General features: G+C 42.1%; 7 protein-coding genes across 9 annotated transcripts; 3 read left to right on the top strand and 4 right to left on the bottom strand.

Moving 5' to 3' along the window:
- Window positions 1-7: 7 nt before the first annotated feature.
- LOC145710231 (uncharacterized) lies at window positions 8-2,954 on the bottom strand. The gene is made up of 10 exons (XM_081787947.1): window positions 2,735-2,954; window positions 2,499-2,689; window positions 2,279-2,445; window positions 2,119-2,233; window positions 1,712-2,070; window positions 1,582-1,672; window positions 1,410-1,533; window positions 1,216-1,365; window positions 994-1,172; window positions 8-951 (listed from the first exon to the last, which is right to left on the bottom strand). The coding sequence occupies exons 1-10, from the start codon at window positions 2,930-2,932 to the stop codon at window positions 834-836; spliced, it is 1,692 nt and encodes a 563-aa protein (XP_081644073.1). The 5' UTR covers window positions 2,933-2,954; the 3' UTR covers window positions 8-833.
- Window positions 2,955-3,035: 81 nt separating this feature from the next.
- LOC145708759 (uncharacterized) lies at window positions 3,036-3,851 on the bottom strand. The gene is made up of 2 exons (XM_081786456.1): window positions 3,496-3,851; window positions 3,036-3,361 (listed from the first exon to the last, which is right to left on the bottom strand). The coding sequence occupies exons 1-2, from the start codon at window positions 3,626-3,628 to the stop codon at window positions 3,036-3,038; spliced, it is 459 nt and encodes a 152-aa protein (XP_081642582.1). The 5' UTR covers window positions 3,629-3,851.
- A 1,699-nt stretch (window positions 3,852-5,550) lies between these two features.
- On the top strand, window positions 5,551-6,724 carry LOC145708082 (uncharacterized). The gene is made up of 2 exons (XM_081785704.1): window positions 5,551-6,084; window positions 6,133-6,724. The coding sequence occupies exons 1-2, from the start codon at window positions 5,996-5,998 to the stop codon at window positions 6,722-6,724; spliced, it is 681 nt and encodes a 226-aa protein (XP_081641830.1). The 5' UTR covers window positions 5,551-5,995.
- Window positions 6,725-6,835: 111 nt separating this feature from the next.
- LOC145707687 (uncharacterized) lies at window positions 6,836-11,611 on the top strand. Its single transcript, XM_081785248.1, has 6 exons — window positions 6,836-7,014; window positions 7,058-10,037; window positions 10,082-10,486; window positions 10,531-10,840; window positions 10,888-11,264; window positions 11,309-11,611. The coding sequence occupies exons 1-6, from the start codon at window positions 6,965-6,967 to the stop codon at window positions 11,540-11,542; spliced, it is 4,356 nt and encodes a 1,451-aa protein (XP_081641374.1). The 5' UTR covers window positions 6,836-6,964; the 3' UTR covers window positions 11,543-11,611.
- A 373-nt stretch (window positions 11,612-11,984) lies between these two features.
- On the top strand, window positions 11,985-12,705 carry LOC145710388 (uncharacterized). The gene is made up of 4 exons (XM_081788133.1): window positions 11,985-12,104; window positions 12,147-12,208; window positions 12,249-12,348; window positions 12,389-12,705. The coding sequence occupies exons 1-4, from the start codon at window positions 12,070-12,072 to the stop codon at window positions 12,609-12,611; spliced, it is 420 nt and encodes a 139-aa protein (XP_081644259.1). The 5' UTR covers window positions 11,985-12,069; the 3' UTR covers window positions 12,612-12,705.
- LOC145710386 (uncharacterized) lies at window positions 12,706-21,775 on the bottom strand. Of its 3 annotated transcripts, none has more exons than XM_081788129.1 (14): window positions 21,550-21,775; window positions 20,963-21,087; window positions 20,862-20,919; window positions 18,321-18,501; window positions 16,962-17,008; window positions 16,702-16,864; window positions 16,268-16,555; window positions 15,929-16,101; window positions 15,427-15,481; window positions 13,820-15,356; window positions 13,436-13,750; window positions 13,195-13,369; window positions 13,065-13,153; window positions 12,706-13,021 (listed from the first exon to the last, which is right to left on the bottom strand). In XM_081788129.1, the coding sequence occupies exons 1-14, from the start codon at window positions 21,616-21,618 to the stop codon at window positions 12,886-12,888; spliced, it is 3,411 nt and encodes a 1,136-aa protein (XP_081644255.1). In that variant the 5' UTR covers window positions 21,619-21,775; the 3' UTR covers window positions 12,706-12,885. The 3 variants fall into 3 exon arrangements, with proteins under 3 accessions (XP_081644255.1, XP_081644256.1, XP_081644257.1); XM_081788130.1 differs by having other exon boundaries at window positions 16,702-16,861; XM_081788131.1 differs by lacking the exons at window positions 20,862-20,919; window positions 20,963-21,087; window positions 21,550-21,775 and adding an exon at window positions 19,191-19,288.
- A 340-nt stretch (window positions 21,776-22,115) lies between these two features.
- Window positions 22,116-23,167, bottom strand: LOC145710387 (vesicle transport protein SFT2B-like). Its single transcript, XM_081788132.1, has 3 exons — window positions 22,903-23,167; window positions 22,529-22,859; window positions 22,116-22,470 (listed from the first exon to the last, which is right to left on the bottom strand). Exons 1-2 carry the CDS (start codon window positions 23,165-23,167, stop codon window positions 22,555-22,557), a joined length of 570 nt encoding a protein of 189 aa, XP_081644258.1. The 3' UTR covers window positions 22,116-22,470; window positions 22,529-22,554.
- Window positions 23,168-23,179: the final 12 nt, after the last annotated feature.

Raw genomic sequence — 23,179 nt, 5'->3', positions numbered from 1 at the left:
TCAAGAATGCAAGTAGTTATCTGTTTATTTATATAAACTTAACATAAATAATAAGGCGGGTAGGTTTATCTTCGGAAACTTAAAAACAATCATAACAAGAAAGAAATGAAAATCCTTGAGAAAGAGAAAGGCGCGAAGCAGATAAGTGAGATGGATATTTTGGGTAGCACCAGAAACATCGTTCGCAAATCAAGTCGAATTATAAGACCGGGTGCAATGGTTATGATTTGGTGATTTTGAAAGCGGGTACTGCATTGTCGAGGAGCACGAATTATGAATTATTGGGTAATCTAGTTTTGTTGTATTCTTTTTTGCTTTTTTTATCATCAATAAATAATAATAACTTAAAAATTAGAATTAACAAAATCAATTATTGATATTAATAATATTCTTATTAAATCTGATAATTATTATTTATCACTGCTGAGAATTGATTTTGTAATACTAGTTATTATTATTAATTATTAGAAATAAGTTGCATTCATATTAATCAAGTAAACATTAGTATAAAGAAGCAGCAAACCACGTTCACCTTGTTCGACGAAGTTAGTCATACATACGGGAAGACACACAGGAAGTTTCTTGGCGAACTGATTTACTTTTGTTGTTTTTACAGAAAATGTTGGAAAGCAAAGGCTGTTGCAGAGTTGCACTCGCGGTGAATGTAAGCTCGGTTAGGTTTTAAAAGATCGGCCCTTGAAACAAACGGAAGTGGACCCTCTTCCGCATTTCAGTTTACATAAATGCATTAGTACTGTACAAAAGCCGGCTGGGTTTAGTTAGATAGGCAATTGTTGCTTGTGTTTCTAATTAACTTATTAAAAACGGCGGCGCTATAGACGCTGACGCTTTGCGAACTGCGCCTCGTTGCCGATCCCTGATTGCATTGGATGCTTTTTCGTCGTTTCAGTCTGGTTCAGCGTTATCGTCTTGCACAGCGGCTGGAAGTGCCTGAACTCGAAAGTAGGAAGGGAAAGTGAAGGAGATACGTACGAGTAGTACTGGGAGAGTTCCCGGACGACGTGGCCTAGAAGATTGGAGTACTCCTCTCTCGTGAAGTGCTTGACTCCGTCGATCATCTGCATGGCGAAAGTCTTGCCCCCGAAGGGAGTAGGCCAAGGCTGAATAATGTCCAATTCCAAAGCGATCTCACGCCAGTCTTCGATGCTCGCCTAAAATTCAAGTTCTATGCGAAGAAAATGTGCGACATTTTACCGATTTGATGGCCCCGCGGAGGGAAACGAGCGCGTGAATAATGATCAGCGGAACTGGGCGACCAAGAATCGTTTTGACACAATCACTCGTGTCCGTGTTTGGCATGTGCTTGGCGACGTACCCGTTGAAGTTGAACACGTCGCTCGCCGACTTAATAATTGAAAGTTACAAAGCATAGCTTGAAATAAACTTACGATGGTGACTTCTGTCGTCGTGCCAACTTTCACCGGGTGATTGTGACCGGCGCTGCGGGAGATTCGATAGTCGATTTGCGACTTTCTCTTATAGGGAATGCAGTGCTCGATTTCGTATTGTTTCCTGACATTTTATCAATTAAGAAAATGACAATACAAAGTGATAGTTTACCAGACATGGATGGAGCAGTCTCTTCTATAGCAAGAATTCGGGAGGGTGCAATCTTCCAAGTAGTTTATCACCAGTCTGCAGAACTTATGATCTAAGAAGGGTCACGAGGAAGTCGGTTTTACTGGCTTACCAAATCCTTGAAATCTTGCGGTGAAGAATTCCGCACTTGGATACAGATCGGCATCAGAATCGTTCGCTTTCTTGAACAGATGACATCTAGAATCGCCAAATTCAATGTTGTGGAAGCGGAAGGGATCCTTGAGTAAGATTTCGAACGCGTCGAAGTTGAGCCGAATGTTCGTCTGATCGGGGGTTTCTTTAAACTGCGTTTCTTTGATGGGGCGGACATGGGGCGGAGCAAAATGCTGCTCCGGTCGGTGGTTGAAATGAAACGGGCTCGGATGGAAGCTCTTGGGAACCGGGGATGGTGGCTCGTTATGCGCAGGCTTTGAGATCTGGTCGACGAAACGGTGGAGTCCCCGCATAGGACTAAACTCGCATCATTGAAGGCGAGAATAGTCGAATTTTGAAAATTACCTGACGTTTTGTCGTGGAACTTGAATGGTGATCGGCTTCCCAATGTGCGTAATAGGCGACCTGGAAGAAGAACTACTGCTGCGTTGCTTGTTAAACAAGATCTTTGTTGGCGGAACTAGAAAATCGAACTAAGAAGTTGGAGTAAAGAGAGGATCCATACCTTTACAAAAGGGGCGCGAGTCATCCCGCGAGTTGGGCTCACTCCCGGTTAAATCTGTGATTTCTGCGTTTTGTGCCTCCATTTCGCGGCGAATTCTTTCTTCTTCTGCCTTTTTCCTGGACTCCTGCAGTTCGTGCTTTAGCCTTTGCATTTCACGGAAGTTCTTCCTAATAATATCATGCAACAATCAAGCAACAGTCAAATATGCGATGATTCTTACCGTTTTTCTCTAATCTCAGCGTAGAAATCTTCTTCGACTGTCGTTCGTTCATCAAAAGCTGTTTTACAGCGTCTACTTTCATTCTTCTCAATCTTTCTGTAGAAAGGAGCGTATGGCTCAACTTTCGGGACTTCTTCTTTTGCATTCTCCGATTTGGTCGACTTTTCGTCTTCCGAGACCAATTCACCATCCTAAAACAACAGTTTTCCTCTCGTTAGCGCACTGCTTCGACTGACCTCTAACGCATCTTCGTCAATTTGGAGTTCGCCGTCGACGTCGCGCTCTGGAAAACTGAAGCGAATGTCGACTTTTGACATGTCGGAAAAGCTTCCAACGCGACGAAGCTCTTTCTTGTCCACTTCTGCCCATTTTTCGACCGCCAGGCTTTCGATCATTTCGACTTCGACGTCAAGCTCGGACTCGATCGTCGACATTTCTTGATCGTTGCTTGCTTTCTCGTCTAACAAAAGGGTAAAGAACGATCGGTTTATCAATTTTATTGAAATTTATAAAAGAGCATGTTTGCATTTTGAATTGTCAAAAATCGTCTGAACCCGCTCCTGTGACCGGCAGCTCTTGCAGCTTTTCGAAGCCTAGAATCTTGTCGATCGGAACATCATCTCCTGGAACGTAAAAGTCATCGTCAGGCTGGTCAGAAATCTGAACAGACGGTCCCGCTTCTTCCCGCGCCACTTCATCGTTTTCTGACGAGTTTTCAATCGCCACAGCTGTTGCTATTGCGTTTTCTGGCCCACTCGCTGTTTCGTTATTTGCAGCTTTATCGATAGAATTCTCTCTCGGACTTTTTCCTCGCCATAAGGCTAGACAGCGGAGAAATGCTTTTGCACTGGTTACATCGCTCGCTAGAAATATCATAAGATTAATTTATCATTATCATCCTTTATTATTAGACGCGTGCGGATTCTCGAGTTTTAGTGCTGGACTAAAAGGAGCATCGATAAGTCACTTGAAAATATCAATAAATCGGTCCTCTCACCTTGTAAATGCGGGAGCTCGAGTCCATATTCGAGGAATTCTTTGCGTACCCTAGCTACTCTAGATTCAGGCGGATCTTCTGAGAAGTTATCAACTAGGTCGCCGAGTACGTATTCGATTCGACAGCGAGCCATGGAATAATATACATATAAATTTCTAAAAAAGAAACTTTTAACTTCGAATTAACTTTTCAGTGCTCCGGAATCGATAGAGACTATCGAAAGAGAAACCGTACCTATTCTAGCCTTCGTTTAAAATGATAGAATCTCAGTTAAAAAATCATGTAAAAATAATAGAACGCTAAAGAAAGAGCTGGATATGGTAAGTAATGAATAATTTTCATATTTCATCGAAAAAATAACGTAAAAGTTAAATATTTGAACAGTTCAAATATTGATGTTTGACAAACAGAGTATTTTTAATAATATTCGAGAACGGGCCAGTTCAGTCTGCTCGTCTCTGCCCTTGACTCTGAACTGAAGCCACTCTCTCTCTCTCTCGGCAAACATAGAGGAACTCGCACAAACAGAAGTAATTCTACTATTTCTAGCGGAATGTTCTATGGCTCACGTGGAGCTTACACTTTCGCTTTCTCTTTATTTCAATTTCCTGTTTTGAATTCGAATTGTAAATTCAACAATGCCCAATTTTGCAATGAAATTCTCAATGAAGGAACTAAAGAGCGTGTTGTTTTCAACGCAAAAAAAACGAAATGCTCAACTGAACTTCTGAATTTTGCTCGATAGATGTTTTTTTCTTTTGGAATATCTGTTAGTGCAGAATCTACAGATGTTGATTCCAGATGCTATCGCAAACGAAATCTCAAAATATGAATTTCCTATTTTAACTAAGTTTGAAATAATCGGAAAGTTTGAAAAAAAAACAGTCACTCTCGAACACTATTGTCGTATTGTTGGTCACGGAGTTGACTACTAGTAGAGTCGTAAAGTAAAAGTTCGTGAGGGAAGATTTTCGAGGTGACTGAATATCCGGCCTATCAATTTTAATGGCAGATTTGATCTTTTGAAATCTTGTAAAAAGAAATCAGTATTTTTTAAATAAACGGTCAATATAAATAACAGCTGCTTGTAAAAAAGGACAGTGACACAAGCTAGAGAAGATCTTACATTTGGGGGAAGATTTTTCGAAGGGAAAGACGAGGTGATCTTCGGTCCAATCTCTTTTTTTTACTTGATCGATAAAAAATGTCTGGTCTAGGTTTACGAGTTTGATCTTTTTTTTCTTTATGACTCAAGCAGCCTCTCCCAAACTAAAACGAAAGTAGAAAAAATAGATAACGCAACGATAAAAAATCTTCTTTGATCTTCGAAATTTCAAATTTGAAAATTTTGAATTCAATTCAATTCTTTTTGGCTTTTCGGGCTCGAGGCGGCTTGATCCCCAAGCCCAGCTTCGAATTGAACACAACTCGAAAGGAGAATTGAAACAACACGTCAGCATTACGTCATCAATGATTAAGCAGCAATCCTCTCTTTTTTTATATTTTTCGAATTCCTTCAGTTTTCAGCCCTTCTCTTTTAAAAATAATAAACAGAAAGACAAAGTGCACGATTTAACTGATTCCCGCGGGCTTAACCCATCGGCGCGCGGAGGAAAAAATAAAGCGGCTCTGGAATTTGTTGAGAGAAACACAAGTTGAAATAGTGAAAAGTATGTTCGTCCCCGACCCAGAAAGTGCCCCGGGCGATCCCGTCTCTCCATTGCCAAAAACAAAAGCCATAATAAAAAAATGTGACACAATGTCTACGATCTGCTATTTCACGGTAATTGAACAAGAGGGACTAAGACGGAAGACTTTCCTACTCGACTCCCTATTTTTTAATTTTATTTGAGAGCTCTCTTATTTCTATTCTCTTCTATCTAGTAGAAATTCTACTGTAGTCGAATTGCTGAGCCTAGAATAATGATTTTTCTTCGTAGCCCAACTTCACTCTGTGCTTCTACTATGCCTCTTCACGAAGTCCTAACCCTAACCCAGCTGTTTTATTTTATCTATTCTTTCATGATTGTTTAATGAGTGATCCAAACTCCCCAATTCAATCTCGTTGATTTGTTGTTCCGCGTAAATGGGCGAACGAATCTGATCATCAGTCTAACTCGTGCTAGCTTCTCATCCCTTCACTTTGCGTCATGGTTACGCTGCGTGAACCCAACGAAAGGCATAAACGTAAACGAGCGTTCAGCCGCTGGCGGAATTACTAAAAACGCTCTAGCCAGAAGTTACCACAGTGACTCAGCAACTAGTAACTACGTTTCAGTTCAGAATTCGGCTACATGTTAGAGTGCTCAATCCCCACGTAATCTTGATTCACTGGAAACAGCGAATTTATTTATGTCGAACAGTTGGGCGTAAGAACTAACAGACACAGAATTAAGGAAGGCTCGAATTTTAGATTGAAGCAATTTGAAATCGAACTCGAAGATTCGAAGAAAATCGCATTTGATGCTCGACTTCTTGCTCGCTCGATCATTCCTTGACCATGGAATCGATTTCGCATTCTAGTAGTCCCTTCAAAGTTCCGCCACTGCCATCGACAATGTCGAGAAACAAGCGGCCAGACAAAATATCGTAAGCTGCAATTTTTCAGCAGAAAAACTAATTTCTTCTTTTTCTTAGCGACGAAAATGCGGACCCACAGAAAGCTTTGGAGCCACCAGTAAAAAAGCTGCGGAAAAGAAAGAAAAAGAACTTGGCGATCAAAGCTCGACGATTGATCAACCGCGTGACGCACTATCACGTGATGAAGGATGGCGAGGAGAGGTGGATTCCCATCTTCGAAGTCGAAAACTACAACGATGTGATCGAGTTCGAAAAGTACGTGGCGAAGATTGCAATTGGCTCCGAAGAGGATCTCTTCGTGCCAGAAGCGGACAGCGTCGAGAACGCAGATGAGCAGCTTGTTCACTCGATTACTGACGAAACTGATTCTTCAGAAGCTTGCTCTTCCAAATCAACTCAAATCGACAAAAACCAAAACCAGAATCAAGAGAAAATAAAACGCGAGTTACCCGACCCTCAGGATCCGAACGACTTCATCTATGAAATCCCAGACGAGGAAGAAGACGCGGATCTGCCCGAAACAAGTTCATCACCTGTTCCTGCTCTTCAATGCCGCGAATACAACGATGCCGAAATGCGAAATGCAGTTAGTGAAGAAGGAACTTCTTCAATTCAATTAAATGTTAGGATCAGTGTTCTTAAATGTTAAATGTCGACGTTACTTTTGTGAATAAAACGAAAAAAAATTATTGAATCTATCGAGTTGAACTTATTCTTACGCAGGAAATTTCTACGAGCTAGAATAACACTGGCCAGAGATACCTTGCGAGAAGCACTTAATTCGAAGTTCAATTTGGAAAGTAATCAGCCGGTAACAAATGATGGGAAAGAATCAAGCAAAGTGGAACTTTCGCCGGTTGAAAAGAAGGTCATTCGAGAAGCACTGGCAATGCATAATCTTCAGTTTACAGAAACTTTTAATGATCAAACTGAGTCTAGGTTAATACTATCCATTTTCTTGCTGACTAAAGTGGAAATTTAGCAACGAAGTAGCGGTAGCTGACAGCGATCCAGTTAGAATTGAGCCATTTCAAGAAGAAACAGTGGCTGAAGCTGATATTGAACAATCGGAAATTCCCGCTGATGAAGTTCCTGAGATGGTGTCGGTTTCGAACGATCAGGAAACGACAAAAGAGTCTCATGAGGTTACTTCTGCCGGTGAAACTGCCGAGAATATGACGGAAGCTGAGAGAAAAGTACAAGAAAAATCTCTAGAGGAAAAAATCATGGACGGCATTGTCGACTCCGTTGTGACTGAATCTACCAAAACAACTCTCGAAGAGCATTTTCAGAATTTTCCTATCCTGCCTGAATATCAAGAAATGAATGATCCAGAGGACAAAAATGATCGAGTAGCTATTGAAACCATGAGTCAAGAAGTTGAGGCTTTTGTCCAAGAAGATGTGCAGATGGATGAAAGCGAAGAAAAACTAGACGAAAGTCCGGAGAAAAATCACGGTTTTTTCTTACCTCAAAGTCCAGACCAAATAGACAAGCTCTTGAAGGAGTGCAGGGCTGCAGTTGAACTGGTTCAAGCGACGAAGAATGAAGAAGAGCGACAATCTTCAGAGGAGCCAGATGATCCTCTTGCCGAGAAGCCAAATCATGTTGATTGCTCCATTATAAAGCGAGAAGAATGCTTGGGAAATGAATCTTCGCAAGAGAGAGAAACCTCACCGGAAGAATGCGCTCCCAAATGTACTGAAGAAGTTAAAACTGCAGGAGGAACTACGCCTGCTGAGACCCCGGTCCCAGTCTCATCACCAAGCCCGGTGGCTCCAGTTGTTTTCAATTTAATGCCAAAACGTATTTCGAAGCGTCGGAAGTCGATTGGTATGAGATCTGACCAGATGGAAAAGAAGACCTCTATAACTGAAGTCGGAACTGATACCAGCGTAAGCGTAAAGAGAGAAGGATCGTCGAGAGCATGGTCTGTACGCCCTGTGCGGGAGCCCTCTCCAGAGAGAACAAGAGAATGGGATCAAGGAAAAGAGCGCCGGGATTCAAGAGAGATCTCGTGGTTCAAGGCAGATCAGCAAAGAAGTGAAGAAACCAGAAGAAAAGAGGAAAAACGCAGAGAACGAAGACATGAAGAACAGAGAAGTCACGTTGATCGACGAGAAGAGCGAGGAAAACGTCGAAGTCGGGAAGATGCACGAAAAGATCGAAAACATGAGCGAGATCACCCGCTTTTTGTCGATGAAAGAAAAAGCCGAAGAAGCTTGAACGCAGAAGAAAGAACAAGCTCGAGAGAGCGATCATCTTCTGCTGAGAGCCAATCGAAGAGGAAGAGCGAGAGAAGTCGCGAAAAACGTTCCAGCGAAAAGAAGGAAAGCGGTTGGATAATACCAAGTCGCTCTCCTGAGAGATCCAGTAAGTGGGGCCGAAGTGTTTCTCCTGAGCGGCCGAGTTCGCGATCAGGCTGGGATATTGAAATTCGTCCGAGTCGGAAAGATGATGATGCTGCATGTGACAAGAAAGAAAAGCACCCTCGAGATATTGATACGCGGACACGAGTCAAGAACAAGGATGAGCCAGTTAGCAAAGAATCGACTTTGCCTACGAAGTCAACGCTAGAAGAGCGCTTGCATCTAAAACGAACAGCCCGACGAACAAAACTTGAGGCGAGATTGAACCACGTTGAAGAGCTGATCAAACGAAAGAAGCAAGAACAGGCGAATAATGAAAGTCCTGATGCTAAAACAGAAATACAAAAGAAAGAAAAAGGAAATGAAAGCATTCTCAAAGATCCCAGAATCGCGCAGCGTTTACAGACTGAGAAGGCGGCGCAAATTGAGCAGGAAAATCAAGAAATAGATTCAATGCTAGAAGAAAAAATGATCTCTTCGCAAATTAATTTACGGGATCCGAGAATCCGAGCTCGGTTGCAAAAAGAAAAGGAGGCAAAGGAACGTACGGAATTAGAGGCACAAGCAATGGAAAGAAAACAGTCTTATCAGGCTCTGAAACAGCTGAAGCTTACCATAAAGAAAACAGTTCCTAAAGATCCAAGAAAAAACGCTCAGTGGCGCAGGGAGATTGAAAAGTCTCAGGATAAAAATTTTGGGAAGTGTGTAATTCCTCATCCTGTCGATTTGGTCCAAAACACGAATAATTTCGAAAAGAGCGAAATTTCGAATTCTCTGGAGAAAAACGATGTGGAAGCTGAATCTAAATCGGTTGAATCTGCACCACATACTTGGCCAGAGAAGAACCTGACAGGTGAATCACCATCAAAGAACACCACTCCTAAAGACCCAAGAGCGGAGCCGCAACGGAGAAGAGAGAAAGAGAAGAGCGAAAAGAAAATATCCGAAACTCAACTGAAGATAGCTCGAAACTCGAACGAGGTAAAGGCGAAAGCATCTGACGAGACAAACATATCAACTCATATCGAAGGGAAAGACCAATCATCGCGAGTGAGAGAAGTGAAGGTTCCTAGAAGCATCCTCAAACGCAAAAAGTCAGTGGATCCTGAAGCGTTGGAGGATCAACAAGAGCTCGACCAGGCGAAACTCCCAAGCATTCATACCGAAACAGAAATACAAAAGCAAAAGGTAAACCCTCCGCCGGAAACAGACTGTGGTTGGGTAATACCGAGACACTCTCCTGAGAGATCCAGTAAGTGGGCACGAAGTGTTTCTGTTGAGCCTCCAATTTCGCGACCAGCCTGTGATATTGAATCTCGTCCTAGTTGGAAAGAGGATGGTGCTAAAGCAGAAATACAAAAGCAAAAAGCAAAGTCTTCTCCTGAACCTGAATGTGATGCCGATCCCTTTGGAATTTTCTCTGCCCCATCTTGTTCAGATTCTTCAAATATCTTTACCAATACGTCGTTCTCTACAGACAACAAAATCAACGAAGAAAAGGATAACACCGATAAGAATGAGAAAACATCTAAAGCTCGCGACAATGCTGCAAATATTGTCGACAAAATAATAAGCGAGAACTTTTTGACAAAGGTGCAGAGAGGCCAGAAAAGATCTCGTGCTTAATTTTATTTTAGGACACATTGAGAGAATCTGAAGTCGCAACGGAAGGAGGACTCGAATGCGAAGCTCCGATTGCAGAATCTGAAAATAATGATTTCAATGAAGATTCGATGCCAGTATTGGATGAACTTGAATTTTTCGATGCTGATATTTCTGGAAACGATCTTACCAGCACTCTAGAAGAGAATACTCCTTCTGAAGCTGATCAGCCCCCACAATTCTCAAAAGGAGCCAGAGTTAACGACGCCCCCTCAACCGTAGTACAAACCTCTGAATCCACGCCGAACCTCAACGACAATCGTCTCTTTCCGTCACCTCAAAAGGATCTCAGATCGACGCTCTGGAATAATGATTATTTGAATGCTGATATAATCAACTTTGAAGATACTCTTCAGCCATCTGTTAGCAGCAGTCTGGAGGTAGATTCCAATAATTAAAGACCGCTAAACTCCAATTGTTTTAGCCTAAAGAGGACACTCCAAGGAACACACCATTAATAGCAACAACAAGCCTTTTTCAAGAAGCGACGAGTGTAACATCATCAACTTCTCAGCACCAAAAGCTACCCGCACAGCCGCCCCTCAAAGAACCACCAAAACCTCACTCAGAGAGCGACGATAGTTGGAGCTCAAGTAGGTCGTTCCCACGACTCCGCCCGAGATCTATTGATGAAGACGATTCACCTGCACCTTCCCCAATCACATATTCTTTTGGATCTGTCTCTCTGCGTCCAGATCAACCAGTAGATACTGAAGCAAACGAACATCCATCTGGTAAGGGAGAACTAAGAATGAAGCAATGAGTCATACTTATATTTCAGAATCTACTCATGCTCAACCCATCCAGCAAAAGTCTGTTCTTGATTGCGCTGAAGATGGATTAGAAAATGAGCATCCATCTGCAGACAAAACTACTACAGATAAGCAAGCAGTAAAAGTGGAAGTTATTGAAAAGGTGAAAGTCACACGGAAAAGATCAGGGAAGAAAGAGACGTCTAGCTCGGAATTTGCCTCTACATGGAAAGCTCAGAATCGCAAACATATTAAAAAGGGATCGAAGAATTCCAAAGAGGATAGTTCAAAAGCGGATAAGGCAAAGAAAGAGAGAGTGGGAATCGAGTCCTCAAAGAAAGAGAAAACTAAGAAGGAAAAGATCTATGTAAAAACAAAGCGAGAACCCGATGAGTATGAAGTCGAGGTAACTTGAAATCGTGTGCTCTGAAAAAAAGTAATTGAATGTAGAAAATACTGAATAAACGAGTACGACTGGGAAAAGTGGAGTACGAAGTCAAATGGGTCGGCTACAACTCGTCCGAAAATACATGGGAAGAGGTCAAAAATCTGCAAAATTGTCCTGACTTGGTGAAAGAATACGAGAAAAAGGTGAAAACTCACGCCCGTGCATTGAAGAGCGCCTCCACCATCAAAAAAGATCCACTCGTAATGCTTAATGTACCTCAGAAAAAGAAAAAATAATCTTTCACCCGACTCCTATTTATTATTGCCTATCACAATCACTGCTAAACTATTTTAATAAAAACTACCCCACAGATATTGCCGTCATTTTGTTGTTCCTTTGGTGGATTGCAATCTGTCGAGCTATTTTCTGCGATTGTTGTATCTCAAGATTGCCATTTGGCAAGCCCAGAAATGGCTTTAAATCCGATCTTATCCGATAGGTCGAAGCATTAATACTCCAGCAAATTGCTACATACATTATGTATAAACGGTTCAGCTCATTCCAACTATAAAACAGAATCGAATCTATATCACGCATGAAATCAGATGAATGCTGCTTGTTTCTGTTTTTGAGAAAGATAAGGAAAAACTTGACATTCGGAACACCGAAGTATCGCCTTAGGTGATTACAAATTTCTCCTCATTAAAATCGAGAACCTACTTGCGGCTTCGAGAAATAAAACTGAAGCCGTGACTCATTGCGGTTTTTTAGGAGTAGAAGAAGAACTTTATCATCTGCTATTCGGGAAAGACGAACATCATTCATGGCCAACCCCCGAAACTATTTCATAAATGAACAGTAAGAGGGGAGATTTGACTCTTATCTGATAATTTTTCCAAGAATATTTTATGGGCAAAATAGCCTTCTGAACAGCAGAACTGACTCGCGCTCTGTTTCCTCTTGTAAGTTTATGCATCGTAAAATCGCATTTTGTAAAATTAGTTAATTCCGACGAACTTGATGAAATCATGGGGAGCGATTACCAGTCAATGAGTGATCAATCAGAAGTAGAACATTCCTCCAACGGCACATTTGGCAGCGGGTAATTTCCCCTGCAAATCTTTGGCCAAACAAATTTCAAGGCATTTCGACGAAAAAGACCTCGACGTTGAAATCATGGAAGACAGCATTTCTTCAAATACGGAGTCTGGCCGTTACGATGAGCATTACGACAGGAATGGAAAGACGTTTACCAAGATACTGCATCTGAGATGCACGAAGAAAAAATATGGTTTCGATTTCCGTAGAGATATTGAATGTGAATTATTTGGAAACGAACACGATACTTCCGAGGACAGCTTTTAAGCATCAGACTTCAAGATTTTCAATAAACACAAAAATAATTTTCTGCATAATATACTTACGATATTTTTCCTCTTATCAATAAATACAAAGAGAGTGAGCGATAATATCCGTTTATTAAGTAGAATTTTCAAAAGAAATGTAAGGGTCTGGGGAAAGTAAAGTAGATTGGTCAAGTTGGCTTCTTGGTCAAAATAGAACATCTAGACAGTAGCATGTCCCAAGAATAGGTAAACATTGGAATGTGTTCATAGTGTGTTTTTTTAGTTTTTGCTGCTTAGGTGGGGATCGAGTCCATTGTTCGGGATTCACGAAGACGGGACTTTAGTCCGCTCTTGCGACTTGTTGGTTTGTCGCCAGTTTTTGGCGAAGAGTTGGAATTGAGCGATTTTCGGTCCGAGTTTTGTTGCCTCCTTAATTTTCTTGATAGTTTTGGGTTTTTACACCAAGATTTACCTGATGAATTCAACTCGTTCTTGAGCTTTCTTCACCTCCGCTTGTTTTTTGCGCTTCATCGCCAATTTTATCTCGCGCTCCCAAATATCCTAACAAATTATTACTCGTTCTTTTAATTTCTAATTCTCACCTTGAATTCAGCACAAAACGAAGTCCATAGATCGAAGAATTCTTTCGGCTCTGGGTCGACATTTGGTTTCTTTGGCTGGACAGCGTAGAAATCCATGAGTGCCCGGAAATTCTTGCGAGCTTTTGTTATGTCGAGACCGAGTGAATCTATTTTCGTCCGGGCAGTTTCAAGTTTTCTTAAAATATCATAAATGAAAGGATCTGATCGAATCGGATCTTGTGAGAAATCATGGATGACCTACTTTTTCGTCGACGAGTAAAATGGTTCCTTGTCATCCTCGGATGCTTCTAATTCCACAGTGGCCAGCATATCAGAGCATTTCTTATGGTCTCGAAGCAATTTGGTAGTATCACGCGTGAATTGGTCGAATTCTAGCTGAGAGACTTTGAGAATTTTGGTGATATTCGGCACAGGACAAGTCGCAGTTTCAAGATAGTCGTCTTGGAACACAGTGATGTATTGGCGTACAATGAAAGTCAACATAGTTCCTCCGTTGTTCATTTTAACATCGCGGATTTTCTGCAGAACGTCTAATTTGAAGCCGTCTGCTTGTCCCCTAAATTATTTTTGTAATTCACGGGCCAATGTGGCTAAGGTTTATATTTTATTATCTTTTTCGATTTACCTCGTGCGGTTGCCTCCATTGAGATAATTGCCTATCCTGAGCACCATGCCAAGTATGCGGCGGATCTCTTCACCTGTTCTGAATATTTTCACCAAGTCATTGAGCATGATAAGTTTAGAGTCAACAGCCTCCGTATTCTCCATGAATGTTTCGTGGAAAATAAAGCAAGCAACACGTGTGTCGAATTGAGGAATCGCATCAAGTTTGAGCAGAAATGTCTCGGGCTTGTCAACGGGGACGCGCTTCTCTTCAGGTAACTCTTCTTGTCCCTTCAGATAGCTTTTGATCTCGGTGAGTTCTTCTTTGCTTCCCCTGAGCTCATAAACACCGCGCAGGAGATCCATGTCGCATTTCGTATCCATGCTGACAAGTGCACTTCTCAAAGAATCAACGTCCACTTTCAAAGATGACATAAAAATGCCAACGGACTGCCACCGTTTTGGATCCAAAAGCTTCACTGGTTGAATTTTCTTTGGTTTTTCGACCTTTTTCGCTTTTGGCTTTACTATATTTGCCGACTGGCTGAACTCGGCCTCGAGCACACTCTCTTGGATAAGTTCGACTTCTTGAAGTTTATCCCAAAGAAGAGTCGATGGATCTATTCGCCTTTTCTGTAACTCGTGCACTTGCAGCCGATTCCAATAAAGAGGCTTCATTCGTTGCTTCGGCTGAAGAGTTGGTTTTCTTGGACCAGCTTGAGCAACTGGTGCCATACCCATCATAGGAGGCATTCCCGGAGCTCCTGGAGGTGGAGGCGGTCCACCTGGAGGTCCTGCCATTCCAGGAGCAGGAGGAGGGGGCGGCGGTCCACCAGCAGCTCCAGGTGGACATGGTGGCGGAGGTGGCCCTCCAGGAACACATCCAGGAGGAGGAGGTGGTGGAGGAGGACCACCGGGACCTGATGGTCCGGGTGGGGGAGGAGGAGGCCCCCCTGGTATGCATCCAGGAGCTGGTGGAGGCGGCGGAGGACCACCTGGCACACAACTAGGTGGTGGAGGAGGGCCTCCAGGGGTACATCCTGGAGGTGGAGGGGGTGGAGGAGGACCTCCGGCGTTCTGGAATGGAGCTGGAGGTGCCGGTGGAGGGGGAGGAGGTGGTGCTGGATTACTGGAAGTTTTAGGAGGAAGAGGAGGAGTTGGTCCTTGAGGTAACGAATTAGGTTTTGGTGGCAATGGCGGCGGTGATGTTCTTGAAGCAGTTAAACAAAAGCTCTTCTCTTTTCTCGGCAATTTAGGGCTCATTGTTGGGCTAGGGAGATGGCACTGTATTCCAATCTCGTTGAGTTTTGTATACTGAAGCTGATCGACCACGTCGTCCAAGATCCGCCGACAAAAAGCCGCGTTTCTCGCCTTGTCTACAGCGAGATTGACGATCTCGTCCACGAGTCCGTTTATCGTCTTCTCCGAGCTCGCATGTGGTACATTGTCCACGATTGATTCAAGAATAGATGCTGATATTTCAGATGCTTCCTGATGCAGGCGCTCTTTTTTCGTATCCTTGATCGCAGAATTGAGAAGATTCGCCAAAAGATTGCTCGCTAGATTTGAATGTTTAAAAAATAAAGGCGAGATTTGTGAGATAGAAGTTTTCATATTTTTTTAACATACCAATTTCTTCTGATTCTTTTTCTAGCGCTTCTTCGTTGAGTCTCTCTTTTTCTTTCCTCGGGTTAGAGCATACGATACTTACTTTAGACTTGCAATAAACTTGTCTGTCATATTTTTGGCCACTGAAGTTTCTGTTGTGTGGCTCTTTCGGCGCCATCTGGCGCTCGCTCAAAAACGTCAAAAAATTCGCCTTATCGAAATTGAGAAAGCACGCTCTTGTGTATTCGGCGCTATTTGGGGAGGATCGTAAACGAGGGCCGGAACAGGCCTTAAAGAGGTATGAATTGATTGATCTCTGACTGCTCAAAAGACTGGAGCGAGGCCAACTGTCGGACATCCGATTCGCACCCATCAAGTATTTTCTTTTTTTATTGGCGCGGAAATTATTTAATCCCTCGACTTTGGAAATCATTAGCTAACTTTCTTTTCCTTTTAAACAAAAATTTCGTTTGTTATTTTACTTAGAGCTTTTTTGTTTTAAGTTCGTTAACCCGTTTCCTTTTACCAAGTTCATCGAGCCCTCTAGGAGAGATCCTAGCACGTATGCTGCGCATTCTTGAGCCGCACCGTTGCTCTTCGTTGGCAACTCTAATTCACCGCTATCTGTCTCTATTTCAAAGGCTTCTCCGTCCAGCCGTCGCTCAGTAATGATTGAGAAGCTCTTCGCCTCTTGCTCTAGAATAATATTCTCGTCAAACAGTAGCAGATAGAATGGTATGTCCGCCTCTAACTTGGGCACCATAACTTTTAAAATTTCATCGAAAAAGAAAAGGCTTTCTTGGAAATAAGTGATAAGGGCGGCGATGAATTAAGATAGGGACCGTTTGTTTGTTGAGCTCACCTCTGCGCTTCTGGCGAACATCGCGCTGTACAACCACGTGCCCGGAGCTGGCTTCTGTCGACTCCCAAATACACTCAGCTGCGTTTTTCTCGAGCAGCAGGTGCTTGAGTCGCGCGCTCACGTGCGCTTTATGTTCCGAAGGGATGAACTGCTCAACCCAGCGCAAGAGCTTCGCGTTTTCTTCCGGTGGCTCAAGCGGCAGCTCATCTTCAATCTTGGCTTCTTTGGAAATTCTGCCCAGTTGAGATTTGATCCGGTGGATCATCTGACTCTGAGCCAAAAAGCTCTCTGAACAATTTCATTTTTAAAGCGGATTAAAAAAATTTCAGAGTTCTGGCCAGAAGCCAAAGCCCCGAAAAGCCTAGATGTAATTTCATCCAAAAAAGCTGAGGAATTTAAATTATTTCTTTCATTCTTCAGTTCAGAATAATTACCTTTCTTCCTCAGCCTGCTCGCCTGGAACTCTGCATTTCGCAGCTCAGCTGGAGTCAGATTCTCGTACGTTTCAATTTTTCTATCAATGTCAACGCGCACTCCGGAGAGTTCTTCTGCCACCGAGCTTGAGAATTTTTCGTTTTCTGCCGCCTTGAGAGCCTGCTCAGCGGGTGGAAAATAATACTCATTTATTACGCTTTCGATAAGTTAACTAACTTATGGACCGTTAATTACGGTGAACTGAAATCTCACCCGCTACCTGAATGTCGCTTTCGCTCAGTCGCTCCAGATGCTCTTCTGTTCGGTCTTTTAATTGTTAGACTAATGATTTATATAAAAAAACTCATCAAAATTATTACAGACTTTAACTAATGATGAGTTAATGAGACAAACAAATAAAAGAAATGAGGTGTTTTATCCTACTTTGCTAATTGGTAATTGAGGGGCGAAATTGACATGTCTTGTTCCGTCCCGGCCCGCCTGTCCGGTTTAATTTGTCAACACTGTGATAAATCGCATCTCATTTAACAAACATAGTTATTCGCTTTTTAATAATTTACCTCGTCTGAAATTTAGCCTCTCGCAAAGCGTAAAAATGAAAAATTAATGAAATTGGGAGGAGACGTGCTCAGTCAGAAAAACGACTCGGCATTGAGTTTTCTCATTCATGCAGTCAACACGGGCGACAATGGAGTTTAAGTTTCTTTACTGAATGTGCTAGGAAATTTGTGTGCCCAAACATCTTCATCAAAAACGCGCCCGCAGCTACTTCCCCTAATAATAAAGCCGACACGTCACCCCAAACATGAGCTGGAAGTGTCTTAACTTGTCAAATACGTAAAGTAAACTCGACTGTATTACGTTGCTTTTTATTATCTTGATTTCGTCGCTCGACAAGAATTTCTATCATCATGTTACTCGCAATCTGCAATCAACAACGACTATCGCGATTTGCATCGCTAAAACCGCACTAGAGCCGAAAAAGGGAGCGCCACAGCCGGGACACTGTGGCGCAAGTTGCAGTGCCGGTGATCTCCGCCAAGTGCACGGGCGCGGGGTCGAGTCCCGAGAACACAGTCGCCTTCCAAAAAATCTCAGCGAAGTTTACTAAAGCCTAAGAGCGGGGCATTGCTCGGGCTCTTCCAGATAAAAATGACCCCAAAAAATGCCGCTTGAAGGGTGAGGTATCTCGTTGATGTCTCGAAAAGGAGCCAGAACTGAAGCAACGCTTACTCGGTTAGTTGCGCTGATCCACAAAGTCAGCCTATCATAGTTCACGGCTGCGGCCTAACAGTCCCGACTGTAGGAGGACGAACTGATAATGAGAAAAACATCAGGAAAAAACCTTACGCCGGCCATAGGTTTCTTGACTCGAGTTCCCGACCTCAGTAATCGAATGAGGAAACCGGCTCGATCCAAGTTTTTTGAACTTCTTTATTTTTAGCAAAAAAAAATAATTCTGAGAAACGAAATGACTTATTTTTATAGCAATTCTGTTGGATAGATCATAATTCGCCTGAAAAAATGAATGATTTTGATGATAATAGGTTTAGTTGTTCAACTGTGAGCGAAAATCAGCCACGGCAATTTTATGATCGTGGATATTCTAACAACATGCCTGGGAAAAGGATGACAGGTGACATTGGACTGGCCGGGGTGGATGAAAATCCACCAGCGCGTTCGTTCTCCGTCTTCACTGCGCGTTTATCGTCGCTTAGGTCGAAATATTTCTCCTTCTTGCGCTTCCAGAACTTGTCATCCCTTTTCTTCTTTTTCTTGCGATCCTTCTCGTCCTCCTCCTTTAAAGAAAAAGATGAATTCAAGTTCGAAAAGATGTTCTTTTGCGGCTAATCGAGCGCAAAGAGAAAAAGGGCTCAGCTGCCGAAGGGGCACCGGTGAGATAATAGCTGTTATTTGGCCCTCCCCACCTTTATTTACTGAGTCATTAATTCATCGATTCTGCCAAAAAGTAATTTTCGATCAGTATAAAGATAATTGCTCTGATGAGCCTTTGCTCTCCCGTAAAATTGCGCTTTTTAGAGCGTAAAGCCTTAGTTCTAAAAAAGGGCGGAATCCCATTGAGATACTACCTCGCATGTCTGATAGACATTATCGTCTAAGCTCGGCCTATTCGCACGCAAGAATTCAATGATTTGGCTTAGCCCGTCAAGAATGATTCTGGCGCGGATTTTTAAAGCCATCATTTTTCAAAAGTTCTCTACTAAAAATTTTAAAATGCCGCGGCTGTTCGTTTTCATAATAACGTGACACAAATACTAAAAGCGATAATTTTGGACAAGTCGCAAAAGTAAGATGGACATGCATGGATCTGCATCGAGAGACTCGTAAAACGCTCTCGTTAATTGACAGAAAGTGAAAATAATAAAAGATTATTCTCGGCCCTCTAAAATCAGTTCATCAAACTTTTAGGGCCTAAAATAAATTAAAGAATAAAATTGAGAAATAAAAGGTTGAATTTATTGAGAACCTCTGAATCGGTCCATTTCTCTGAGATCACAAACTTCTGCATCATTTTCTTTCTGGCCATTTTCAGACTTCGGCTTGAAATTTAGAATTTTAGTTTACTGAAAATTTACAGGCTACTCCCGCATTTCCCAAAATCCTGGATTTCCCAAATCCTGGATTTCTCAAAATCCTGAATTTCTCAAATCGCCAAATCAGGATTCTGCCGATTCTGGATTTTGGGAAATGCAGGATTGGGAAAAGCAGGATTTTTAGAAGTGTGTCAAACTGTGTCAGGAACAGACACAGGAACAGGAAAACAAATTCTGCCCCATATTTTAGACAGGTACACAGGTCAGGAAGTAAAAATATCCTGATTTTAGACAGGTACTCGGACAGGTTTTTTTACACAGCTCATCCAACAGGTTACACAGGTCAGGGCCTGCATGAACAGGTCTGAGCAGGTCAGAAAACTGGAAACAGGCCCTGTGACAGGACAAAAAACAGGATATTTCTGAGAAAAAATATTACAAAGAAACAAAAAGACGCGAATTTATCACATATTTTGATTGTTGAACTCTTTTTGACGTCTTTCGCTATTGATTTCTTTTAATATTTTCCCTGACTTATGCAGTTCCTGACCTTGTTACACAGGAACCTGTCTATGGTCAAGACCTGAGCGGGAAACAAAGGCCTGTTTAAGACAGAAACAGGGACAGCAAAAGAATTTTTTTCCCCCAATTTTACACAGGTACACAGGACAGGCCCAAATTATTACCCGATTTTATGTCAGAAGATTCTGACTCAGAAGAATCTGGGTTGGATTTTTAAACCAAGCAAGAAAACTTATTCAAAAGAAAAAAAATCCTGCATTTCCCAAAATCCAGAATCGGCAGAATCCTGATTTGGCGATTTGAGAAATTCAGGATTTTGAGAAATCCAGGATTTGGGAAATCCAGGATTTTGGGAAATGCGGGAGCAGCCAAATTTACATGGTAATCCACTTTGGCGAGCAACCTGACTCATGATTCGTGAGCTACCATAATCGTAAAATCGAACATTGATGGCAAGTCATATAGAACCATTTCCGCAAAAATTGCCCTTCAATAAATCAAAAATGCCCCTCCCGGACGTTCAATGGAAAAGTTCTTCAAATCAAAATCTAAATAAACTTCCTAAAGAGAAGGATAGTTCAAAGCTTTGATTTTCATATTTTGGGTACCTTTTTTGTCTGAATTTTTTGAATTCGAAACATGCCAGTCCCCCTGTTTTCTCTGTCTTCGCAAAACAACAACAAACTTTTGAAGAAAGAAAAAAATCTTAAGGGTGAAGTAAGCGGTGAAGTATTCTCTCAAGAGGCAATTTGGTGATTTCTATTTACGTCCCATTACTCCTAAATGGCTGCACCTTTCATCCAGCTTTTTTTTTAATTCCTCCGCGATTTTTTTTTTGGTTGCACCCAAAACAAGTTGAATTTATCATTCCGAAATACACATTTAAAAAAAATATTTATTATATTTTAACCTTTTGTTGCTGAAAGAATCTCATTTTCTCGATTTCTGAATCTGATTTCCGTGAGAAAACGGGTTAAATATTATCACCAGGCATTTCCCCCCAACAACAAAACTAGCTTTGCTGGCATTTCTTAATTCCAACCGGTGCATCTTTCGATTTGTAGCACTCGTTTCTTTTTTACCTGTGAGACAGGCGAGCTGGAATACTCATCTTCTAGCGCAAGGGAAATATTGTCACATCTGAATATTTTTCTTTCAATCATGCTTTTGGCAAAACCCTTACCGATATAAGCCCAAGCGCGGCTTGCCATGCTCATTACCCATGTCAATATCGAGCACCCTGCTGGTGCTACTGTTGCTGTTGTTACTATTGTGCGAGTGGCTGCCACAGTTTTCTTCCGAGCTCGACTTAAATTGTTTGATTCATGAAGGGTAGATTCTAGCAGTCAATATCTCTGGTTCTCCTATTCCTAACACATATCCCTTTCCTTCTTAGAGCATACATACTTTGATCGATACCGCGATCGATGCTAAACTTTGACGAAAAACGGGATTATTGTATTTGGGCTTAGTCAGCACTTTCTAGCGCTGTTTAAATCTATCTTGTCCGCTCTGGTCAAGAGCAGAGAGACAGATTCGACCAGTCGCCTTTTCTCTGGGGAGATGAGTTTGACAACGAAGGTGATAAATTCTATCCCGCGTCCAAGTTATAAAATTAAAGCAGTATTAACCCAAATAGACAGGAACCTCGGTATTATTTTGAATACCAAAATCGAAGCTATTATACAATTCCAAAAACGTTTGAATCAATTCGATAAATAAATAATTTACTTTTGTAAGATTTTTAATTCAGATCCGAAACTAGCTTACCCGATAAGTTCTTCGTATTGAAATAACATTCTCGCATTCAAAGTCCATTTTCTCGCCGTAGTTTTCCATTCTTCCGTATTCTCTCGTTTATAAGGGGCGCCGTAATAAATAGTAATTGCCCTAATGGCGCACTTTCGTTTTCATCCTCTCAATTTCATTGCTCGGTATTCTTTTAATCAAAAATAATTTCTAAAAAAAAAGGAGCGAGCTCAGTTCCATCCGGGTAGGCGCCCAACAGTGCCCACGGGGCGCGTTTTTTCGCCTTTTACAGAACCGCTACCACTACAGGTGCATGCGCGAAATCATTATCGACTTGAACGATCGAACTTGAATCAAGGCCACTTCCGCGAAATCGCACCACAATAAACCTCAATTTATGACACACCATAAACAACCTATCTTCCCATGTCGAGAAAAAAAGAACTCGAAGAAGCTTGGAGATGGAAATCAACGAAGAGAATATTCCATTCAATCTTTATCGTTCCGACATGCGAGAAACCTGCAGAAGAGTAAAAGAACACGATCTAGCTTTGAAATAAAAGCGAGATCTTTGATTATCAATTCATTTTCACTATATTTTTATTTAAACATTTTACTCGCAGAAGCAATATGATGTAATGTAATGCGGAATTGACACAATGAAAGATAAATAAAATATATGACTTATGTACACCGTGTGGCATGAATGGTATGAAAACGAGAAGAAACAGATTCCCGTCGAGGACAAGGTGAAAAGAAGCTAGTGAATAATTGGTTACATGCATTTGAGAGAAAGTCGCGGAAGTTGAATGATCTCGTGTCTACTAGTGTCTCGTTTCGCAAGAGAAGAAACTTTTCAGAGTTGGGGCGAGATGAAGCTTGAATTGCACTTTTTTTTTGGAATTTTTGCTGAACCGGAAACCAATTGAAAAATCATCGCGCCTGAAAAACAGTTGAGCACTACGACTAACATTGTCAACGATTTTGTAGCAAAACAGACCTAGAGAAAATGCGAAGTCGAAAAACTCAGCAAATGGACTTGCAACAGCCCATGATCGTCTCCCGTCCATAAGGAATATAGCTGAGGCAGTACCAGACGTAGGCCAGGAATTGCATCGCGACGAAGATAATACAGAGGATTCCTTTGCCCGGATTGGCAATGTTGTCGTTGAGCGCAATGACCAGTGTCAGGATGATTGAAATAAAGAGAACGGCGACTGCGATGGCTCGTTTCGGATCCGTGAGCGCTTTGATTTGCTTCACCGGGCCGCGGAGGAAGCCAGTACCGAGAAGCGAAATGATGGTGCCCAAAGAGTAGAGAGCGGCGAATCCTAATTCATCGGTTAGACAAGTTAAGGTCGTTCGAAATCGTACCTGCGTAATTCATGAAGAACAAGTTGATAGTTCCGCCGATGGAGAACATGATTCCGACCCCAGTGCAAACTCCAAAGGCAATCATCCTGTCCTTGAAGCCCATCGAGGGACACATGGAGGAGTTCTCGCCGCCAGTGATTTCTGTGATGGGGCTAGTGTCGGAGTTTTCACCTCCAGCGCCTGTCGAGCCGCCAAACACCGAGCTGATCTTATCCATTCTACCGTACTTGTTAGAGCCAGCGCCGGGCAAAAATTTCATTCTCATTTTCTTTTGTTT

Source organism: Oikopleura dioica, chromosome XSR (genome assembly GCF_907165135.1).
Source record: "Oikopleura dioica chromosome XSR, OKI2018_I68_1.0, whole genome shotgun sequence".
Classification (NCBI taxonomy): Eukaryota; Metazoa; Chordata; class Appendicularia; order Copelata; family Oikopleuridae; genus Oikopleura; species Oikopleura dioica.
The sequence above is the reverse complement of the archived record's forward strand: the minus strand, read 5'-3'. Positions and strand labels throughout refer to the sequence as shown.